The sequence below is a fragment of the Taurulus bubalis genome (assembly GCF_910589615.1).
Source record: "Taurulus bubalis genome assembly, chromosome: 14".
Classification (NCBI taxonomy): Eukaryota; Metazoa; Chordata; class Actinopteri; order Perciformes; family Cottidae; genus Taurulus; species Taurulus bubalis.
In genome coordinates this window covers 7978671-8001696 of record NC_136602.1, presented here as the reverse complement: position 1 = coordinate 8001696, position 23026 = coordinate 7978671, and the positions used below count along the sequence as shown (strand labels likewise).

General features: G+C 40.1%; 1 protein-coding gene across 1 annotated transcript; it reads left to right on the top strand.

Moving 5' to 3' along the window:
* Positions 1 to 3166: 3166 nt before the first annotated feature.
* LOC306746550 (voltage-dependent T-type calcium channel subunit alpha-1I-like) lies at positions 3167 to 17392 on the top strand (the record flags this gene model as incomplete). The annotated part of the gene is made up of 30 exons (XM_079229477.1): positions 3167 to 3238; positions 3452 to 3588; positions 3828 to 3916; positions 4388 to 4547; positions 4912 to 5230; positions 5369 to 5461; positions 5765 to 5943; positions 6073 to 6130; positions 6226 to 6357; positions 6911 to 7059; positions 8002 to 8187; positions 8315 to 8426; positions 8519 to 8674; positions 8798 to 8941; positions 9020 to 9105; positions 9979 to 10102; positions 10790 to 10974; positions 11099 to 11225; positions 11395 to 11520; positions 12098 to 12187; positions 12352 to 12504; positions 12908 to 13031; positions 13224 to 13275; positions 13481 to 13542; positions 14464 to 14541; positions 14649 to 14707; positions 15185 to 15263; positions 15742 to 15863; positions 16532 to 16690; positions 17303 to 17392. The coding sequence occupies 30 exons, from the start codon at positions 3167 to 3169 to the stop codon at positions 17390 to 17392; spliced, it is 3702 nt and encodes a 1233-aa protein (XP_079085603.1).
* Positions 17393 to 23026: the final 5634 nt, after the last annotated feature.

Genomic DNA, 23026 nt, shown 5'->3' with positions numbered 1-23026 from the left:
GTAGTTAAAATTAGCACAATATTTAACATTTAGCATTTAGCATTTTGCAGATACTTGTATTCAAGTAAAGGTTCTGAATACTTGTTCCACCACTGCCTATAACACTGTCGGACTCACAGTGGATTAAAAACATTTTTTTATCAGACTTTGTGCAGATCTCTCCGGAGCCCTAAAAGGCTTTAAACATTTTGATTTTCACATTTGCAGTAGTACTTCACAAGACGTGTAAACATAGTTCATTCAGGAGAGACCAGTCGAATAAAGAAAGGATAATTGTATATTGTTAACAGATGATATGTGATGATAAAGTCTCAGAGTCTTTGGCGCTTGGACTCTACAGGGAGATTTGTAATTGAGGGCCGTCTGGCCCAATCAGCAACAAGATAAATCTCCCGTGGAGTCCAGACTTGGTGGTGGTGATGCTGATGAGGTTGATAGAATGATGAGTTGATGAAGCTGATGGATCTGTCAAGACTGGGCGGAGAGTAAAGTGGAGGGGTGCGTAACAGCAACATGAAAGAACTAAAGGTAGAGACAGTCATGCCACTACAATCCAATGATAATCAGAAATAAGAAAAGTGGGATTCACTGTTCTTAATTCATATTTATCTTTGAATATGCATCCTCCCCCCCTTTTCTTCACTGTCCAGACTGTCCCTTGGGCTGCTTTAATAAATGCTGCAATGTCATTGGCCGTCACAATCGTCAACTGGTATTCAGAATATTAGCTCTGAAACTAATGCTCATTGACTTTCAAACCAACATTTGAGCTTTTCAGGCAATAACTAAGGCTAGTTGTCAAGGTCAGCTCAGTTAATTTAAAGGTGAGTTGAACCCAAACGGATTTCTGTGAACCATTTACAAGCGGACACACTTATGAGGGGCATCGAGCGCATTGATCCAACTCATCAACTCTTCTTCTCTGGTAAGTAACGGAATTGTATCCTAACCTGTATAGTTTTTACCTAACATTCCAATAAAATGCCACTTAAAATTGATACAAATTATCATATTACATTTTCAGCTGATTTAATGGTGTTAAACTAAGCTTAAACTTCTTGCCTTTATAGCTAAATGTCGTTTTAATTATTAGTTAACATAACTAAGTTAACCATGTGTCGTTAAACGTTAGCTACAAACAATCTTCCAGCATCTGTAGCTATGCCTCAGGTTACAGAATGAAGTGTGAAATGTACAATATGGTAAACATGTACCATTCAACGTTTTAATGAGTTATAATGAACCAATTCATTTGACCAACTATGTTAGCTAATATCTAACCAACTTACTCTGACAAGCTAGCATGGAAAACGGTTGAAATAACGGTAGCTCGGCTACCGTCTTTCAACTGTCCAACGTCTGCTCACTAAGTAAAATATTAGTTTAGAAATGTTTTGAATTGACTTAAACATTACTTTTAGAGAGTCAATGATCAGATACACTCCCATAGCAACACTAGCGCTCGTTGCTAATAGGCTCGTTCGTTAGAGCTGCGCCTCGCCTGGAATCCAGACGAGAGCAGGCGGCCGCAGCAGGAGGCGTTGTCAAAAAACTGCAATCAAGTCGGACAGTTGTCAGCTGCCTTCAAAGTATACACAGGAAGTCACATAAAAAAGTACTTCCTGTTAGTTCCGAACTTTTGTTTACTTTATTATATGTGTTTATAAATATATATTTATGTAGAAATGAGTGTGTAGCTTCATCCTTTGGTCTTTTGATGTCTGCCTGTGAAATACATTACTAGTAGTTTTGATGTGTGTTGTATAAATACTGTATTTTGTATTAACAACCACACAATAAATGTTTTTAGATCAAACATGAGACTAATAGTCAATAATCCAGGGTTAAGTATTCCAACTACACATAAAATAAGGATTTTCTACAACACGTGGTGTTTGCTGTCAGACACAAATCTAACCGTCATGCATTGCGCGCCGATCAACGCCGATCGATTCTGCGCAGAACTGGCTCATCTCGAGCGAGCCTATTCATAACAACGTGTAATAATGCACACACGGGTTGTCCACCATTATTATTTAAGTTCGCCTGAAACGCTACTCAGGCATTCATATGTGATCATGTTTTTTTTGTAATGACGTATTATTAAGTTGCTACTTGCTAGTAAAGTAAATGATCTGAATGCTTTCTCAATATTTCATTAATTAGTAAAACGAAATAAAGATATATTCCCTCAGTTACGTGAGAGAATATATTTTTCCATCGTTATCTAGCCATACAGGTAACTTTGCTTTTTTTGTTATTGTTTTTTTGGTTAGGCTTTTAGTCAACATTACTTGATATCATGGAGGTGTACGAGAATTTGTGTGTGGTGCACATATCTCTTGCACACGCACGCGCGCACACACACGTTCTTACTATTGTGGATAGTCCACAATAATGCGTGATAGTTACAGAAACACCTTTCAGCTTTCAAATATTGATCCACAATTCTAAATCAGTTGAAGTTATAAAGTTATGTTGTAAAATTCCAAAGCTAATGAAGAAGTGCAGTACATAGGATCCTAGGATCATAAAATACGCTGAATGCGTTGTTATAAAGTAGGCTACGGAACATAAGAGAACACAATACATCATTGCCTGCCTTTTTTCTTCACCATAGCTCAATCCTCTCCTCACCTCTCCTCACCTCTCTCTTATTGACCTCCCTCCAGAGTAAGTTTGCTGTAACTCAACCATGACTGAGGTAGCACTCACCATATTACACCGAGGAGGTCCCAACCCACCCTCCTTCTCCACGGAGCAGGAGCTGGAGCAGGAGCCGGAGCAGCTGCCGTATCCGGCCCTGGCCCCGGTGGTCCTGGGCTGGTTCAAACAGACCACAAGACCCCGTAATTGGTGCCTGGAAATGGTCTGTAGCCCATATCCTTTCTCACCTGGCAAGTCCAAATATGTGTACAAAAATAATACAAACGTGAGTATGTTTGAGTAGATATACCAATATGTATATTTCATAGTGAAGGCCACACTCACCTGTCGCTATTAATACATTGTAACATTGTTTAAACTCGCCATCATTAGTCCCATTAAGTGTTTCAAGTATCTAATCATCTATCCTCTGTTGTTGATACATTTTTATGAATGAATGAACGTGTTTGAGTTTTAAACCTTAACCTCTTTCTCCACGTGGTTGGATTATGTGTCCATAATGGTGGTTCTCCTCAACTGCATGAGTCTGGGCATGTACCAGCCCGGTCTCGAGAGGAGCTACACGCTCAAGGTGAGAGTGACACTAGTAGTCTTTTAAGTTGAAATACCATTATAAAAGCCTCCATCCTGCACCACATGGTTTAGTTGAGCCAAATCACAAAAGGCAAATGACAAACCTAAAATGCTTATTTATACATACCATAAATTCAAGATGTCCCTCTGTACTTGTCCCTCTGAGAAAACACAACATTATGTTGTTGTTTCTGCTTTCATGTATTGCCAGATTTTGGATGCCTTTGTCGTGGCATTTTTCTTCATAGAAATGCTTATCAAGATGTTGGCCAACGGAGGCTATGGCTATAAAGGGAGTTACCTCAGCAACCACTGGAACAAGTTTGACATTTTCATCAACTCTGGAGAGTGAGTATCCCACAATTCATTTCTCCCGGGGTTAAAGAAAACATACACAATCTATCACTCTCAGAAGTAGAGTTCGAAGTAGAAAAACCAAAAACGTATGGATGGCTTAAAACAGTTTAGAGAAGGCGTTGCTCAAAAAGGTTTTTGCTCATCATCTCTTGGCTTATATGTGAGCAGATTGGTTCCATATTCATATGAAAACAGAAAAAACTAACTTCTCTCTCTGTCTTTCCCTTTAGGGTTTTTGGCTACTTTTTGGAAAGCCTCGGTTTAGACTTGCAAATCTGTCAAGCGCTGGGACCGATGCGGCTGATCAGCAGAGTAGCAAGTAAGTTGACGTTTTGCCCAGTGTTTCCAAACACACCCACAGTCAGCGCGTTATGTAGTGGATAATAGAATAATAGATAATAAAAATGTAAACCTAATAAAATAACATGTACTTTATCTGGCAAGAACAATCTGGATGTAAACGCTGAAATACTGTCAAATGTAACTAGCTGTTTAAAATACAATTGCCAAAGCGACTGAGAAGAACTGTGAGTTCTAATGAGCTACGCCAATGCTAACTCCATAAGCACATGCAATTTTAGCCTCTGATCTTGATTTTACTATGAAACAAACCTTCATTCATCTGAGGAATGTCACTGAAATGCTGATACATACTTGTATTACAAGCAACTTAAATTACTGCAGATTCTACCGCTATAACAAAAGAATCTTTCAGAAAATTCATTCAAGAATTAAGAAGGTCTAACTATCTAAGTTGTGTGACGGCCTCTTCCTGTCTTCCTCTGTGCAGGTATGCGTGACGTGGTGACAGTGCTCTTGGACATCTTGCCCTTGCTCGCGAGCGTTCTCTTCCTCTACCTGTTTGTCATCCACATCTTCGGGGTTATGGCAGTCCAGCTGTGGGCCGGGCAGCTGCGCAACCGCTGCTTCCTAGGAGAGGACATTCCCTCGTAAGGATATTGCTTGGTCTGCTCTTCCAGTAGTTGCATATTTTTCTCTCTCTGTACTTACAATTACCAATTACTCTCTTGACTTTTTATTATAGTATATATATATATATATATATATATATATATATATATATAATTATATCAAAACAATACCATGATATTGATATGAAAGCTTTTCATCTAACTCACATTTCTGAAGACGAGAGCATAAGATTATAATAATCCTGCATCCTGTTTTTAGAACATTAGCCTTTGATGTGTCTTCACATTTCTCAACTATTCTTACATCCATGTGTCACGAACATGGACACTGTAGATTCTTCATTTCTCAACTCTACAAACTATCATTCTTTTCTCTAACCAGAGAGTACAACATGTCCTTGGATCCCTACTACACGACCAAGTACGATGAGCAGAACCCGTTTATCTGTTCCCCCGAGAACATGAACGGGGAGCGCCGCTGCCGTGACGTGCCACCGTACAGAGAGAACGGCAATGCGTGCTCTTTGGCCCCTCCTCGCAATGCAGCGGGCGCGTTGGGCCCCACGGTGGCGGGGGCCGGCGCTAACACCTGCATTAACTGGAACGTGCTCTATAACATCTGTCGTGCCGGGGACCAAAACCCGAACAAGGGAGCCATCAACTTTGATAACATCGGCTACGCCTGGATAGCCGTATTCCAGGTAAGAAGGGCTTTCAGAAATACATCTGTCTGTCTGTCTGACCACATATCTGTCTTTCTTTCTATCCATGTGACTCACTAGTCACCATGTTTGTTAACTAGGCGCTAACATTGTATTCTTCTGTCTCTCCACCTGCAGGTCATCACAATGGAAGGGTGGACGAACATCATGTTTTATGTCATGGATGCTTATTCCTTCTGGAGTTTTCTGTTTTTTATCCTCGTCACCATTGTGAGTAGCCACTCGTCTTCACGACCATTTGACCGTGTTCCTGGGTCTCAAACAGCAGTGTATGTGTTGATATTATTTCAAACTGGTTAATTTTGGAAACAGGCTTTCTGTAAACTGTAGATTTGAGTTGTATTCAATGTTTAACAGCAGACGGGGGTCCTCACAATTGGTTTGCATGCAGTGAAATCCTTTGAAATGCAACCACTAAACTCTTCACAGAGTTTTTGTGAAAATTAAATTGAGGGCAGCAAAACCTAAATTGCAGGTGCAATCTCCCTGAAGCTTTATTCCTTCCCCGACCAGTTGGGCTCCTTCATCATAATGAACGTGTGCGCGGTCATCATCGCCACCCAGTTCTCGGACCACCTGGGCCATATGAAGAGAAAGCGAAGAGAAAGGACAGGCACGGATGCGCTGGTCATCACAGGGCTCCGTTCCAAATTAACAAGCTGCCTGGAAGGAATCAGACGCATGTTCATCAGGTCAGTCACTGTCTACAACCTGAACGTCTTTCAGCATTTGAAAAACACGTTGGTGGGTTTGTGGTCAGACTTGTGGGTTCCCTCTTGGGTTATTTTCAGATATTTAATGTATTCCCGTGTGTTTTTTAGGATTAGACATAACAGAGTGCACCCTGATGACAGCGACAGCGAGACTAATGACTCATCGGTGAGACTAGTGAACAGCTTTCTGCACTGCCACCAGCAGCGCTGGCATTGCCTCAGTAACAAATGGTCACCTAACTTGATCGTGTCATCTTTCAGATTTGGGTTGAAATTTGGAGACCGTTCGGGGCCTGGCTGCACAGAGTCATCGAGAGTACGATCTTCGACCGAGTGATCATGTGCGCTGTTCTCCTCAGCATCGTCACCTTGGCCATAGAGCATCACAATGAGGTGAGGAGTGTTTCCGTCTCTTTACTGGGAACTTCTGAGGCTGAGATGCTCCGACAAAGATTAAAGTAAATATATAAAATAAAAAAATAAGCGTGTGGTTGGGACCTCAGTTGGGTTGAAACTGTCCCTTCACTTTTTCGCGGGAACTTGATGATGTCGCTCAATGCTTCTCAAAAAGACAGACATAAACTTCAAAGTTTACAGTTGATACTGGATCGCATTTTCAATTAGTTAAATACGTTTTGGGTTAGGGTTAGACAGAATGAAAATGAATCGAGGTTTAGAGTTAAAGAAACATAACTGTTGTTTAAAGAGAGGTTTGAATGTCACAATTCTTCATTTTTAGATGATTTTAGAGTTTGGTGCAACATGATGGGAAAATAAACCATGACCTTATCAGGTTGAACCAATTGATCCTTGTTGAATAGCAACAGTTTATTGAGAGTGTTTTCGAATACTGTCCTGATCCCGAATACTAGAATGGCCATCTTGCTTTCACGTTGCTCCCTCTTGCTCGCTCCCTTTACCTTCTCTCCGTCCTCACCTCCTGCAGCCGAAGGAGTTGACGAACATGTTGCGGATCAGTAACCTCATCCTCACCGTGGTCTTTGTGGTGGAGATGGCCATCAAGCTGATGGCTCTCGGGTGGATGTACTTCATGGACAAAAACAACTTGTTTGACTTTGTCATCGTCATCATCAGGTAACAAGATCCCATCAAGTCTGACTTTGTCCTGTAATGTGTGCCAGCATTGATATTCAAATTATATCCCTACGTCGTCAATTCGGGTTCAACTCTCATTGGAACAACCTATTTAGTTTTTCGGCCCCGGCACACAAACATTGTTGAGGTACCGAGCAGAAGTCCAGTCCAATCATATTCACAAAGCACATTTAAAAGTGGCAGCCGTGGACCAAAGTGCTGTTCAATCAAATTTAGCGAAGACTAAAAACACAGTAAAAGATCATAATAATAACATAAAACTATACAACGTTTCATCACGCAACTGTTCGTATGATATCTTACAAGAATTTACTCCTCATTTTTAGTACGTTTTACTATGAAAGTCACCAAGACGTGTCACTCGCCGCTCGTTACGTGCATACAGCCTTTTCAAAAAACAACTTCTTGGTCAGGTTTAGGAAAAGATTGTGAAGTTCTTAGTTAGGTTTAGGTAATATTGTCGTTTGGGTAATAATAGCTATGGAAGTGGCGTTACTGAAGTGCGCAAGTTACTTGACAAATAAATGAACGTTGCCGTCTCGTTTCACACGGAGAACAAACAGCCGTCTCCCGGCTGAAAGGTTGCTGGTGGTTTGACCCGTCAACCGCTCCAAACCTCCCGCCTTGTGTGGGCTTTTTGCGGCCTTTATACCTCATTGTTAATAGTTACATATGACACCCTTTTGTGAGATATCTATAAATTACGGCGCATTATATTTTGCGGTTATAGCTGTGGATTCTGGACGAGAACAATGCAGCCCCAAAAAATAAAACTACAAATAAAAGCAATTTGACACTAGCAGCAGTCGTAGTAACAGGCGAGCCGATAACCTCGACATATATTTATATTGAATATCAGGGACAGTGGTCACACAGAAGTTGCCATCAGCGCCTTGACATGTGTTTGTTTGTGTCTTTCAGTCTGTGGGAGACGATAATAAAAGCAATTGGCAGCTTGTCAGTCTTACGAGCATTTCGTCTGCTGCGGTTTGGGAGGCTGCTCCACTTCCTCCCTCATCTGAGGAAACAACTGCTGGTGCTGAAGAGGGCCATGGTGGAGGCAGCTCCACTCTGCATGTTCATGCTGTTCATCATCTTCATTTTCAGGCATGTACACACACACACACACACACACACACACACACACACATCCTTTCTGCCCACGTGTCTTTGTCCGCCCCCTAGACGCATTACATTTCAATGATTGTCACGGTTTTTTCTTGCTCCTCTGCAGTCTCATCGGCATGCACCTGTTCGGCCATCGATTTGACATCGGGACTATGGCCGGAGTACCTATCAGAAAAAACTTTGACACGCTGCTCTGGTCCATGGTCACTGTGTTCCAGGTTAGTTTGTCAGACTTCCTAATTTTGTGCCATCGTCGTGTGCAATTTGCATCTCAAACTCTTGTCGGCGCCACCCTCTTCATTTGATCCAGATTCTGACTGAGAAGGACTGGAACCTGGTGCTGTACAACACCATGGCGGCCACCTCTCCATGGGCCGCCATCTACTTTGTGGCGGTCATTGTGACAGGGAAACACCTCCTTCTCAATATCCTAGTGGGCATTGTTATTCAGGGGTTTGAAAACAAGGTGAGGACCTCTGTCTTCTCCAAGAGCTATATTTTCTATTAGACCAAATGTGGCTTTTAAGTACGGCAGACTCGCACACTTTCCACTCACGCCTTTGCCGAACTCTTTCTCCGTTATTTTCAGTCCCCCGATGACGGCTCCGACGATCAAGACCCATCTCAGCCCGCCAGCTCCTCTCCTGGCAACGTGACCCCTGTGAACCCCTCACGTGAAGACCTTCTGTCTCCTGAGGAAGGTTCTGCACCTACAAACACCAACGAGGACAACGTAAGTTCCAGACAGCGATAGTTCAAGGAAGTTTGGTTTGGGACATCTGTTTAATTATTTTGCCCATGCTTTGGACAGGGTTCTCTGAACCGGATCCGGAAAGCGCTCCGCTGGTGCAAAGAGCATGAAGAGTGGTCCTTCTACGTGCTGTCGCCCCGGAACAGGTAAGTCTCACACACATGAACAAAAACAAACATGATTGATGCTTAAATACATATGGAAAGATTGTCACAGGATACGTTATATACAGTACATCAAGGAGGTGTGTGTGTGTGTGTGTGTGTGTGTGTGTGTGTGTGTGTGTGTGTGTGTGTGTGTGTGTGTGTGTGTGTGTGTGTAAATAATTTTAGAATATATAGGTACCGGACTATTGCACATAGGGCTGGGCGGTATGGCCAAAAATTCATATCACGGTATTTTGTAAGATTCTGGCGGTTTCACGGTACATCACAGTATTTTTTTTCCAAATAAACACATTAATTTATTGATGCCGAAAAGGACCGCCACCGCCATCTTTATTCACCACTCGCTCGCAACTGGCCTGCAGCTGTTTTGATTGGTACATAGGGAGCTAAACATGGAGGGATTTAGGACGCAGGGGAATCCCTTGATACTAGTGGCGCATGAGCTGCCATAACAACTTAACATTTAATGTTTACAGTCACAGATATGTGTGCAGCGGTCTGAGCTACTTACATCTCACGGGTAGAAGTTGACTCATGGTGTGCAAGAAATGACATCGCCAAAATGCATGATGGGTAAAGCCTGCCCACTTTGCTGCACAGGAAAAGACTATACTACGGTATATGAAAAATTCATACCGTACGGAAAACTGAAACCCAAATTGCACACTGATTTGTTTCTGACACTGTATGGCTGTATGAGAAGCTGTTCCGGTTTTGGGGTGTGCAGTGCTATGGTTGTGTGCCGGGTGTGATGGATCTGCAGTGATGTTTCCTGACTCTGGAGATGTACACGTTCTCCCTGGAGGGCAGGCTGGTACCAATAATTTGTTGTGTGTGTGTTTCTGTTTTTAGGTTCCGCATCTTTTGCCAGCGTGTGATCTGTTACAAGAAGTTTGACTACACAGTTCTCCTCTTCATTCTCCTAAACTGTGTCACCATTGCTATGGAGAGGCCTGGAATACGCCTTGAAAGCAAGGTGAGACACGCACACACACACACACACACACACACACACACACACACACACACACACACACACACACATATATATATATATTTACTGCGCCTGTTTAGAAATGTGCAAAGTCTTTTTCAAGTACCTCAAGTTCTTTTTGGATGTTTTGCATTTCTAAAAACAAAATATATGAAATTGAATGTGATTAAATGTAATAAAAAATAAAAGCAGGTTGGAAATTAATCTCACTCTGCCCTTTTAGGAGCAATTGTTCCTGAAAGCGTCCAGTTACGTATTCTCTGCTGTCTTCCTGGTAGAGATGGTTTTTAAGGTAAACATCAGTTTTGTATTTTAAAAAACTACAAACAAACTTAACAAAACTACTAGAATGTGTTATAATGTATTTATAGCACTTTATGATTGTAATTGTAAGCACATATCACAGCTTTTTATAATGATTCATGAAGTTTATCAGAGTGATTCATTATAAGTGCTTAGTCATAGATAATAGTGTAGTATGATTCCAATGGTTGTAATACATTATAAACGTTGTTATAATGCAATATAATCTGGTTATGAATTACTCTTAAAACATCTTTGAATGCTTTAAGTAAAGTGATGAAACTCCTGAAGTTACAATCAATATTTTTTGTTCAGTAACATTGCATCGATGTGTTTTAAATTGGTGTGTTGTTGCCGTAACACCAGGTTCTGGCTCTTGGTTTGCTGTTCGGACGTGAGAGCTACTGCCGGTCAAGGTGGAACGTGGTGGACGGTTCGTTGGTGGTTCTCTCTTTCGCCGACATCTTTGTCTCTCTGGCCGGTTCGGGCCAAAGCAACATGCTGGGTATCGTCAAAGTGTTGCGCCTACTCCGCACACTCCGCACACTGAGGTACATAGACGTTTGTGTACTGTTGTGCATCAGCATCACTCCCTCATCACACGTTTCGGGCCGTGTACAATGCACAAGTGCCGGTTCTATCACACGTCTTTTCGTTGGTGTCTGTGTGTTCCAGGCTCGTCAAGCGAACCCCAAAACTAAAGCTGGCTGTGGAGGCTCTGATTGCTGCGGTCAAGCCCATCTGGAACATCGCTCTCATATGCTGCGCCTTGATCTTTTTCTATGCAATCCTTGGCGTGCAGGTACTGTGGTAATGCACACACACACACACACACACACACACACACACACACACACACACACACACACACACACACACACACACAGCTTTTTTGTGTGATTCAGATGAGATCAGCACAATGGTAAAAAAATTATCATAACACAACTCTTTTTCTCACACAAACCCTGTAGTTGTTCAAGGGAAAGTTCTACACCTGTGTAGGTGCGCACGTTGAACACGTCACCAACAAGACAGACTGTCTGTCTGCCGACTACCGCTGGCACAGACAATTCTTCAACTTTGACAGCCTGTCGCAGGTACGGATGATCGCACCGGGACGCAGGGTGCAAGAGAAAAGATTAGCATTCATGTCAGCAAGGTTCATCATGTATTTAAAATTGGACATTATACATTCAACTCATCCCCCAAATATGTGTCACTTTGTTTGTTATTTTAATATTTGATACCGTTTTTATGTAATTGGTTACCATACGCTTGACAACTTCTTAACACTTTGTTGGTTGCAACCACGTTTAAACCACGTTTGCATATCACTATGTATATTATGATGCAGATTTAAAAACTTTAAACTTTGCTGTTTAAAAATATGAATAATGTTCAGCTCTAGTCAGATCTTCTGGAAGGCAGTTCCAACAGCATAATCACAAAAAGCAGCAGAACCATTTTTTTTTTCTTTCTGCTTTGTGAAATAGCTAAAAGATGAGGGGCTTTACTGGTTCATAAAGTGAAAGCTTTTCTGAGAGGTAGTCTGGTCCAAGGCCATGTAATGTCTTATACAGAAATTAAATAACTTTAAAATCAATAGGAAGACAAACCAGTATAAAGGTTTTAAAATGTCGTATAATATGTGCTGTCCTTTTGTTTCCTGTTCAGGCTCTGATGACGCTGTTCGTAATGTATTCCAAGGATGGCTGGGTAAACATCATGCATGATGGACTGGATGCTGTGGGAGTGGACAAACAGGTATCAGATTTATGTTTTTTACACCATTATGCTAAAGGCAAGAGAGAGACATTAATGCTTTCAACTTCTTGAGACAGCAGTAATACACTTTTTATTTATTTTTGTATTTATTATGCATGAGAAAACACAATCTGATGCCTCTTTCCTCCTCTTCCCCCCCTCAGCCCGTGATGAATTACAATGAATGGATGCTTCTTTTCTTCCTCTCCTTCATGATTCTGAGCTTCTTTCTGCTGGACATGTTCATTGGCGTGATGGTGGACACTTTTCACCGGTGTCAGCAGAAGCAAAAGAGGCAAGACGAAGAAGAAGGAAGCGTATTGCAATGCTCCGGCCAAGGTAACGTGCTGTTGGGCATCTATGCGCGTATCGGGTTTCATCCAAGCTTTTATATCAAATAGCGTTGGTGAGAGCGAATCAAAGCAGTAGAGGCCCATGAAACTAAAACGGTAAACCAGCCGAATGACGTTGAAAAGACATTTAGACTTTTAGAGGGGGAACCACAACATTGTGCATAATCAATACATCGATCATTGCATCCATAAATGTATCTTCCCTTTTCCCTCTCTCTGTGTGTGTGTGTGTGTGTGTGTGTGTGTGTGTGTGTGTGTGTGTGTGTGTGTGTGTGTGTGTGTGTGTGTGTGTGTGTGTGTCAAAGACGCTGGTCCTCCCAAGCCTGAGCTGACATCCTACTCCACATCCTACTCACCCATGCGTCAGCGCATCCACGCCCTGTGCACCAGCAGCTTCCTGGATATCTTCGTGGCCGTCATAATCTTCATCAGCGTCTTGATGATGGCTATCGAACACTACGGTCAACCTCTGGTAAACCCTAAAAGCACACGTAGAACTGCTGCAAATAAAGGAACTTGACATGGTCTCTGTGGGTGGACACTAACCTGTGTGTGTGTGTGTGTGTGTGTGTGTGTGTGTGTGTGTGTGTGTGTCCGTGTCCGTGTCCGCGTCCGCGTGTGTCAGTACATCAGCATTTTGACAGAGTGGACCCAATTTGTGTTTACGATCCTCCTGGTCTTAGAACTCCTGCTCAAGGTTGTGGGGTTTGGCGGCTCGAGGTTCATACGAAACAGGTAACACACAAGATTGAGGGAGGATTTGATTTCCTTATCCGCTGTCAGGCTGGGTTGCGCCAACAAGGATTAACTCTTAAACTAGGTTTAAACCAGGTTTGTCTTTTTAATCCAGTTGCACCAAATGAGTTCCTCGCAGGAAAATTAGAGATAGGTTAAACCCAATTGAATTTTATGACAACAGCGAATTTTCACATTGGTATAGGTTCACAAAGGAGTCTGTCATATACCTCAATGGGAAGGTTGGACCAGCAATCAAGCATGGAAGTGAGAGGAATTTTGCTGAAATTAACTACGCCTCTCTTCCGCCGCATCTTTTTTGGCTTTAGTCTTGAGGTTTTTCCAACAGGCTTTCAGTTGTGCCCTGTCCCTCGTCTCTTTGATACCGGTAGAGCCATTGAAGCACTCAGCTAACCAGATCCAGTTCCTCTCCTTCTTCTCTATTGTACTGCTGTCAGTACTCTTATCCTCAATTGTTACCCCAAACTCCTCCATTAACTCGGTCAGCAACAGCTTTTCAAATTGACCCTCTTTGACGTGCCATAGAAGACCCCGGGGAAGACCAAGGACACGCTGGAAGGATTATATCTCCCGGCTGGCCTTGGAACGCCTCGGGATCCCCCAGAATCAGCTGGAAAGTGTTGCGGGTGAGAGGGAAGCCTGGGTCGGCCTGCTGAACCTGCTGCCACCGCGACCCGACCCCGGATACGCGGCTGATAATGGATGGATGACGTGCCATGATAGCTAGTTAGAGTTTATTAGCTATAGCCGCTGTAGTGGTAGGCTATAAACGGTAAATAACGGTCTTAGTAACGGCATTTATTCAAAAAGCAGCTAGTTAAGGAAAAAGAGCGCATACATTTATTTAGGGCTATTTAGTTCCGTATTTGTTAAACATACATTGTGAATGTCTAAACTAGTTTAACTAATACTGGGTTACAATTACGATGTGCAACACATCTCTGATTAATTATAAACCAGTTTAAACCTACATTTACTAACCCTAGATCAACTCTAAACCAGGATTAATTGAATCCATGTCGGTGCAACCCAGCCTCAGTGTATATGACTTTTGTGTGTATGTGTGTGTGTGTGTGTGTGTGTGTGTGTGTGTGTGTGTGTGTGTGTTTAGATGGAATCAGCTGGACGTCGTTATCGTGTTGGTATCCATCATGAGTATCGTTTTAGACAAGATGAGGCTGGCGCATGCCGTTCCCATCAATCCCAGCATCCTGAGAGTCTGCAGAGCGCTCAGACTAGCACAAGGTATGCACACACACTCGACCGAAAGGGAAACCGTCTGCGTTCTGTGGGTGTGACGTGTTTGGCACACGTACAAAGTTGTTCATGGCGACGACTGTGTCTCTCTTCAGTGCTGAAGGCCAAAAAGATCCGTGTTCTGCTGAAAACGATTAGCAAAACGCTGTCACAGGTAAACGCTTGATGTATTTATTTGTTTTTGTCTGACTCCTCATGAATGTAAAGTGAGAATGAATGCTTTTTTGTTTTGGGGATGAGCTTGCTCCTGCTGCATTTTGTATTTGAGTTGAGGAATGTTTGTGTTTTTGCTCATTTTAGTGTCTGTGCTTGTGCCCAGTCAGCGCATTAGAAACCCCACGACACTGTTGTGCATGCCGGTCGTTTTATTCCTCAAATCTGCAGACTAATAACGATCAAACACGTCAGATGGAGTCTCATTGAGTATAAATAGATTTCTGATCATTTGAAGGGGCATTCACAGCTGCAGCAGACATACACAGCATGTGGGAGCAGAAAAAAAAAGAAAGGAAAAAAGTTGACATATTAAAAATGAAGGCCTGTCTGTGATGCTATCCTGTCTCAAATAAAGGTTGATTATGTTGTTGTGTTTGTTGTGTGTGAGGGAGCTAACGTGTATTTTGAATTCCAGGTGGGGAACATATGTCTGCTCTTCATTTTCTTCTTCTACATCTACGCCGCGCTGGGAGTGGAGCTCTTCGGCAAACTCGGTCAGTCACACGACGAGCAGAACGCACACACATACATACACAAGGACTCGCAGCAAAGGATCATGGTCATAATAATAATAATAATAAAAATGTGACAATAGTTCAGGTCACTTAGGAAATATTACAGACTGAAATTAGATTTAAGGTCATTAATCCCAGAAGCCATATTGTTGCCAAGGGAACCAACAAAGCCTTTAGCTAAACAAGGCAGAGTAGTGAGCGTAGTAAATACCGCAGAGCCAGACCAATGATTGTCGGCCTACTCTCATGCTACTCTATCAATATATATACATAAAAACTACTTTTCTCATTTCAAAGAAATATGTTGAAGCTGATGTTTCATTTTTGGGGATAAATAAACAGTGTGCGCTTGATTTTTCCTATATACATGTCTACATATGTACGTATTTTACTGGTCCATATTAACATGTCCACCGTGCAGAAGTCAGCATCTGAATGTCTGTATTGTGTGGCTCAGAGTGCGTCGACGAGGACCTTTGCTCAGGCATAAACGACCACATAAACTTCAAGCACTTCGGCATGGCCTGGCTCACGCTCTTCCAGGTGTGCACCGGGGACCATTGGAGCATGATCATGAAGGTATATGCACACACACTCATACGCGCAGATACACACACATGAGTTCTGCACACGCATCAAAAAGCGGCGTTCAGTAGCAGACAACCGCAAGCGCTGAACGTGCACCTTTAAGGGGTATTGTCCCACTGATACCTGGCCACCTGCCAACAAAATGGCATATTTAATCTTAATTTAAAAAATATATATATATATATATTATATAAGTGTATTAATTAAGAACTGCAAACACCTCTGTCATAGGTGTCCGGTGACACTGTCCAGTTATTTGAAGGTGATCCACACCTTCCAGCAAATGAGAGGGATCCCTCTACAGTGGGTGGGGGTTGTTTACAATCCTGTGAGTTTTTTATTTAGTGTTCATTCAAAGAGACACTTTTCTTTAATTAATTTAATACACTTTTCCTTCATTTTCTGGGAGGGGTTCTGTAAAGATATTAGCCGTTTGGTTCTGATTGTAGGGACGAGGGAGGCTTTATTTCAGCTAATTAAAGGGAGTGTGTTATAGTGCACAGTGGGGTTATTGGGAAAGTATTAGTAAATGATTGACCCGTAAAAAGCGTTTTCAAGCGTAAGATTCTAATTGGCCAATTATTAAAGTCGCCGTCAGGATTTCAGAGTAAGATGATATTTGTGATTTCCTTTCTGAGTCTCGCTCTGTGCCTCTCAAGGACACCATGACGCAGTGTGCTCCGGGAGACCATCGCTGCTCCAGCTACCTCTGGTGGGTCTCCCCGGTGTACTTCATCGCCTTCGTGGTCATGGCCCAGTTTGTGCTGGTCAACCTGGTGGTGGCCGTCATCATGCAAGCCATGGAGGACAGCAAGGAGGTACAGCTGATGCACCCACCACTTCTTGATTTGTTGAAAGAGTTATATAATACTCATCATTGGGAAAATGTAGGCTTTGTCTTTATTTTACTGACATTATGCAACACATGACCATTAATTCCAATTGATTGTAGCCTCAAAAGAATTTCAGTAAGTGTGCAGTAGATCAACTGAACATGAAAACGTATACGAAATGTATAGTTAAGCGTACAAAGTTTCTAATAATAAATAATAAAATGCATTTTATTTGTATAGCGCTTAAAAGGTACTCAAATGCACTTCACATGATATTAACTGAAACAATAAAAACAATAACAATATAAACACCAGATTACATTACAGTAAGAAACAAAAGCATACATAACTTATAAAGTCAGGACAAATATGTAATTCAAATAAATGTCTTGGTCTCCATTTACATTTTTAGTTAGTATCAAATGAAACGAATCACCAACGTCAACAGCTCTCACTGTGATTTAATGTAAGATTTATCTAACGTTAAAGTTGTTGTAAACCATCTGTGATTTCTGACTTTCAGATTGAAACACCGACGTGACAGAATATTGTTGTAATATTTTAACAACCTTTCTAACTTCTATGTCCCCTCTGAAGGAGAAACAAGTACAGGAAGCTGAGTGGGTCCCGTTGGCTCCAGTGGAGCGTCTGATCCCGTTAGAAGACCGGCTGCCGCTCGGAGATTGATTTTCACATGATTTTTATTTCAATCAAATAGGTTTTAGAGATTTGATTGCTATTTTGACATTTTTAGTAGCAGTTGCTTTAATTTAATAGAATCATTGATTGATTTAATTGCTATGTTGATGTTTTAAGGAGACATATATATATATATATATATATATATATATATATATATATATATATATATATATATATATATATTTGTTTTTATGCCACATAATCTTTTTGATAGCAGTATTTATTCTAATAGAATAATTTATTGATTTAATTGCTATTTTGATGGTTTAAGAAGAGTTATATATATATATATATTTACATTTGTTTTCACGCCACATGATCTTTTTGATAGCAATGTTCATTCTATTAGAATATTTTATTGATTTAATTGCTATTTTGATGGTTTAATAAGAGTTATATATTTATATATTTACATTTGATTTTACGCCACATGATCTTTTTGATAGCAGTGTTCATTCTATTAGAATATTTTATTGATTTAATTGCTATTTTGATGGTTTAAGAAGACATATATATATATATATATATTTATTTTAGTTTTACGCCACATGATCTTTTTTGATAGCAGTGTTCATTCTATTAGAATATTTTATTGATTTAACTGCTATTTTGATGGTTTAAGAGGAGATGTATATTTTTACATTTGTTTTTACGCCACATGATCTTTTTGATAGCAGTGTTCGTTCTAATAGAATAATTTATTTATTTAATTGCTATTTTGATGGTTTAAGAAGTCATATATATATATATATATATATATATATATATATATTTATATTAGTTTTTACGCGACTTGATCTTTTTTGATAGCAGTGTTCATTCTATTAGAATAATTTATTGATTTAACTGCTATTTTGATGGTTTAAGAAGAGATGTATATATGTATTTTTTAACATTTGTTTTTACGCCACATGATCTTTTTGATAGCAGTGTTCGTTCTAATAGAATAATTTATTGATTTAATTGCTATGTTGATGTTTTAAGGAGACATATATATATATATATATTTGTTTTTATGCCACATAATCTTTTTGATAGCAGTGTTCGTTCTAATAGAATAATTTATTTATTTAATTGCTATTTTGATGGTTTAAGAAGTCATATATATATTTATATATATTTATATTAGTTTTTACGCCACATGATCATTTTTTGATAGCAGTGTTCATTCTATTAGAATAATTTATTGATTTAACTGCTATTTTGATGATTTAAGAAGAGATGTATATATGTATATTTTTACACTTGTTTTTACGCCACATGATCTTTTTGATAGCAGTGTTCGTTCTAATAGAATAATTTATTCATTTAATTGCTATTTTGATGGTTTAAGAAGTCATTTATATATATATATATATATATATATATATTAGTTTTTACGCCACATTATCTTTTTTTGATAGCAGTGTTCATTCTATTAGAATAATTTATTGATTTAATTGCTATTTTGATGGTTTAAGAGGAGATTTATCTATATTTACATTTGTTTTTACGCCAAATAGTCTTTTTGATAGCAGTGTTCATTCTAATAGAATAATTTATTGATTTAATTGCTATTTTGATGGTTTAAGAAGAGATATATATATATATATATTTACATTTGTTTTTACGCCACATGATCTTTTTGATAGCAGTGTTCATTCTATTAGAATCATTTATTGATTTAATTGCTATTTTGATGGTTTAAGAGGAGATTTATCTATATTTACATTTGTTTTTACGCCAAATAGTCTTTTTGATAGCAGTGTTCGTTCTAATAGAATAATTTATTTATTTAATTGCTATTTTGATGGTTTAAGAAGTCATTTATATATATTTATATTAGTTTTTACGTCACATGTTCTTTTTTTAAATAGCAGTGTTCATTCTATTAGAATATTTTATTGATTTAATTGCTATTTTGATATTTAAGAAGACATATATATATATGAATATATATATATATATAAATGTATTTACATTTGTTTTCATCCCACATGATCTTTTTGATAGCAATGTTCATTCTATTAGAATCATTTATTGATTTAATTGCTATTTTGATGGTTTAAGAAGTCAGATATATATATATATATATATTTATATTAGTTTTTACGCGACATGAAGTCAGATATATATATATTTGTATTAGTTTTTACGCGACATGATCTTTTTTGATAGCAGTGTTCATTCTATTAGAATAATTTATTGATTTAACTGCTATTTTGATGGATTAAGAGATGTATATATGTATATGTTTACATTAGAATGCCACATGGTCCTTTTGAAAGCAGTTTTCATTCTAATAAAATCCTTTATGAATTCAATTGCTATTTTGTTGTTTTAAGAAGTGATACATTTATTTCTACATTTGTTTTTATGCTACATGGTATTTTGAAAGCAGTTGATTTCATTCATGTATTGATTTAATTGCTATTTTATTTTTATTTTTTATCTTTAAGTACCTAAAGAAAATTCCTAAAAGAGTACTAAAACATGGACAAATAGTTTTTATAAATATAACAGTAGACATAAAGACTTGACTGTAAATAAGGTTAATAATAAGTAAATAAAGACATCCCCACTGTTGTGATGATCACAATCAGAGAATTGAAGTGTTATTCTGAGCAGTGGTAGTTAAAATTAGCACAATTTTTTACATTTCATTTTCAAAAATATACCAGTCACAGTAGCACTAACACATCTGCCACTACAATACACTGATGATAATCAGAGGAAAAACAAAAAACAAAAACAAAGTGGGATTCACAGTTCTCAATTCATATTTCTTAACCCTTTCTTAACTGTCCAGACTGTTCGTTGGGCTGCTTTAATAAATGCTGCAAACTGATGCTCATTGTTTTTCAAAACAACATTTGAGCTTTTCAGGCAATAACTAAGGCTAGTTGTCATGGTCAGCTCAGTTAATGTAAAGGTGAGTTGAACCCAAACGGACCATTTACAAGCGGACACACTTCTGAGGGGCATCGAGCCCATTGATCCAACTTATCAACTCTTCTTCTCTGGTAAGTAACGGAATTGTGTCCTAACCTGTATAGTTTTTAGCTAACATTCCAATAAAAAGCCACTTAAGATATTGATAAAAAATATTATATCACGTTTTCAGCTGATTTAATGGTGTTATACTAAGCTTTAACTTCTTACCTTTCGAGCTAAATATCGTTTTAATTATTAGAGTTAACTAACCGTGCGTCGTTAAATGTTAGCTAGAAACAATCTTCCAGCATCCGTAGCTATGCCTCAGGTTACAGAATGAAGTGTGCAATGTACAGTATGCTAAACATGTATCATTCAACGTTTTAATGAGTTATTATGAACCAATTCATTTGACCAACTATGCTAGCTAATATCTAACTAGCTTACTTTGACGAGCTAGCATGGAAAACGGTTGTAAAAACGGTAGCCTCGGCTAACCGCATATATCAGTGTGCTGGTAGTCGAGTTACCGTTTTATTAACAGTTTTCAACATTTAACGTTTTAATCAGTTAACGTGAACCAATTCATTTGACTGTCTAACTAACTTACTTTGACAAGCTAGCATGAAAAACGGTTGAAAACATTAGCTTTTGTTCAAGCTAGTTTTTCAAGTGTTTTCAACCTTTTTCCATGCTAGCAGTATGCGGGTAGCCGAGCTACCGTTTTCAACATTCAACGTTTTAATGAGTTATAATGAACCAATTAATTTGACCAACTATGTTAGCTAATATCTAACCAACTTTTTGACAAGCTAGCATGGAAAACGGTTGAAAAAACGGTAGCTCGGTTACCTGCATACTGACATGTGCGGGTAGCCGAGCTACCATTTTTCAACTGTCCAACGGCTGCTTGTTATGAATGTAGGGAGAAAAAAAATCACTGAATGCTGTTCACCTCCCTGCCTGAGGGGGGAGCTGTGATATGTTTGGCCGTGCTTTGTTCCTGCAGGTGATTGGACGGTGCTATATAAGGGGGAACCTGGGGAGGCTGTCTCTCTCCAGCTTCCAACCGGGCCATGCTGCACAAGAGGGATCCTTGGGGTGGTGGGGTTAGGAAGAGTGTCGGTAGGGGTGAGAAGCCCTTTTTGTTTAGCCGTGTTTTCTCCTGTTTTCGGGTAGGGAGATAGGCAAGACACCTGTATTTTCTTTTGTTCCTTTTGTGGTAGAGAAGTTAGATTACGTGCACAGATTGTTTTGTTTGTTATTTTGGGCCAGGCTCACCCTGAAGAATTTATGACACCTGGTGGAAAAATAAAAGCATAATTGAACTACTCCTCTGCGGCATTGGTCCTAATTTGGGAGGTGGGGAGACCCGTCCGTATGTTGCACTCAGGCTCCCCTAGGCCGGGCGTAACATAATTGGGGGCTCGTCCGTTTTTGTTTTTTTTTCTTTTCTTTTCTCTCCTTTTTCTCATGCTCTGTCTCCCGGAGTCGTCTGTACGTTCGGTACGTAGAGTGGGCACATGTATGGTGCTGGGGGAAAATGGACTTCGATTTGGACAAATTTGTGGCGGAGCCTACGCTTCAACAGCTAAATAAATGTAGAAAGGGGGAGTTGGTGCTCGTTGCAAACTCGTTTGATATAGAAGTCCCAGAGAAGATAAACAAAGAGGAACTGAGACAGCTCATGGCTGATAAGCTAGGGAGAGGGGGTTGTTGACTGCAGGGCCAAAGAAAGTGGATGATCAAGCTACGCCGATGACGTCGGCTGAGGAGCTTAAGCTGACACTGCGCATTAGAGAGCTGGATTTGAGGAATCGGGAGTTAGAGGTGGAGGCTATGCATCTTAGGGTGAGGGCCTTAGAACTGGAACGCAAGCCTGGTGGCCCGCCCCAGGCACCGATACCAAATCAAACCCCACAGTCTCCCCGAGATAGCTTTGATGTCAGCAGGCATGTAGCGTTGGTGCCACCGTTCAGGGAGTCTGAGGTAGATTCCTATTTTAGTGCCTTTGAGCGCATCGCATCCACCTTAAAGTGGCCAAGGGAGGTCTGGACTTTGCTGCTCCAGTGTAGGTTGGTGGGTAAAGCTCAAAAGGTGTGTAACACACTAACACTGGAGCAGAGTTTAGACTACGACGCGGTTAAAACTACAGTGCTACGGGCATATGAGCTAGTGCCTGAGGCTTATAGGCAAGGGTTCAGAAGTGGTGAAAAGGATGGGAGTCAGACGTACGTGAAGTTTGCGCGTGGGAAAGGCATGCTGTTTGATAAATGGTGTAAATCCAGTAAAGTTGCTGACTTGGCGCAGCTGCGGGAACTGATTCTGTTGGAAGAGTTCAAAAAGTGGCTGCCAGCGCGCATTGTCTTGTACCTGAATGAGCAGAGGGTGACGACAGTGGCTGAAGCGGCTGTCCTGGCGGATGAGTTTGTCCTGACCCACAAAAGTGTGTTTCCATCTTCTATGCACCGTGAGCCGTCAGTACCTATGATAAATAAAGCGAGGTCGCCAAAAAAATTCCGCCGCAGTAACTATTCGGCCCCGACTGCAAACCGAGAGTGCTTTTATTGTCATGACCTGGGCCACTTCGTTGCTGCCCGGTATTGCGGAAAAAGGAAAAATCAGAGAGGAAAAGCCCTTCTGCAATCGGTCTAGTTCAGGGGGAACAAAAAAAACTAGTCAGTATGGGCTTTGGACAGAGGAATT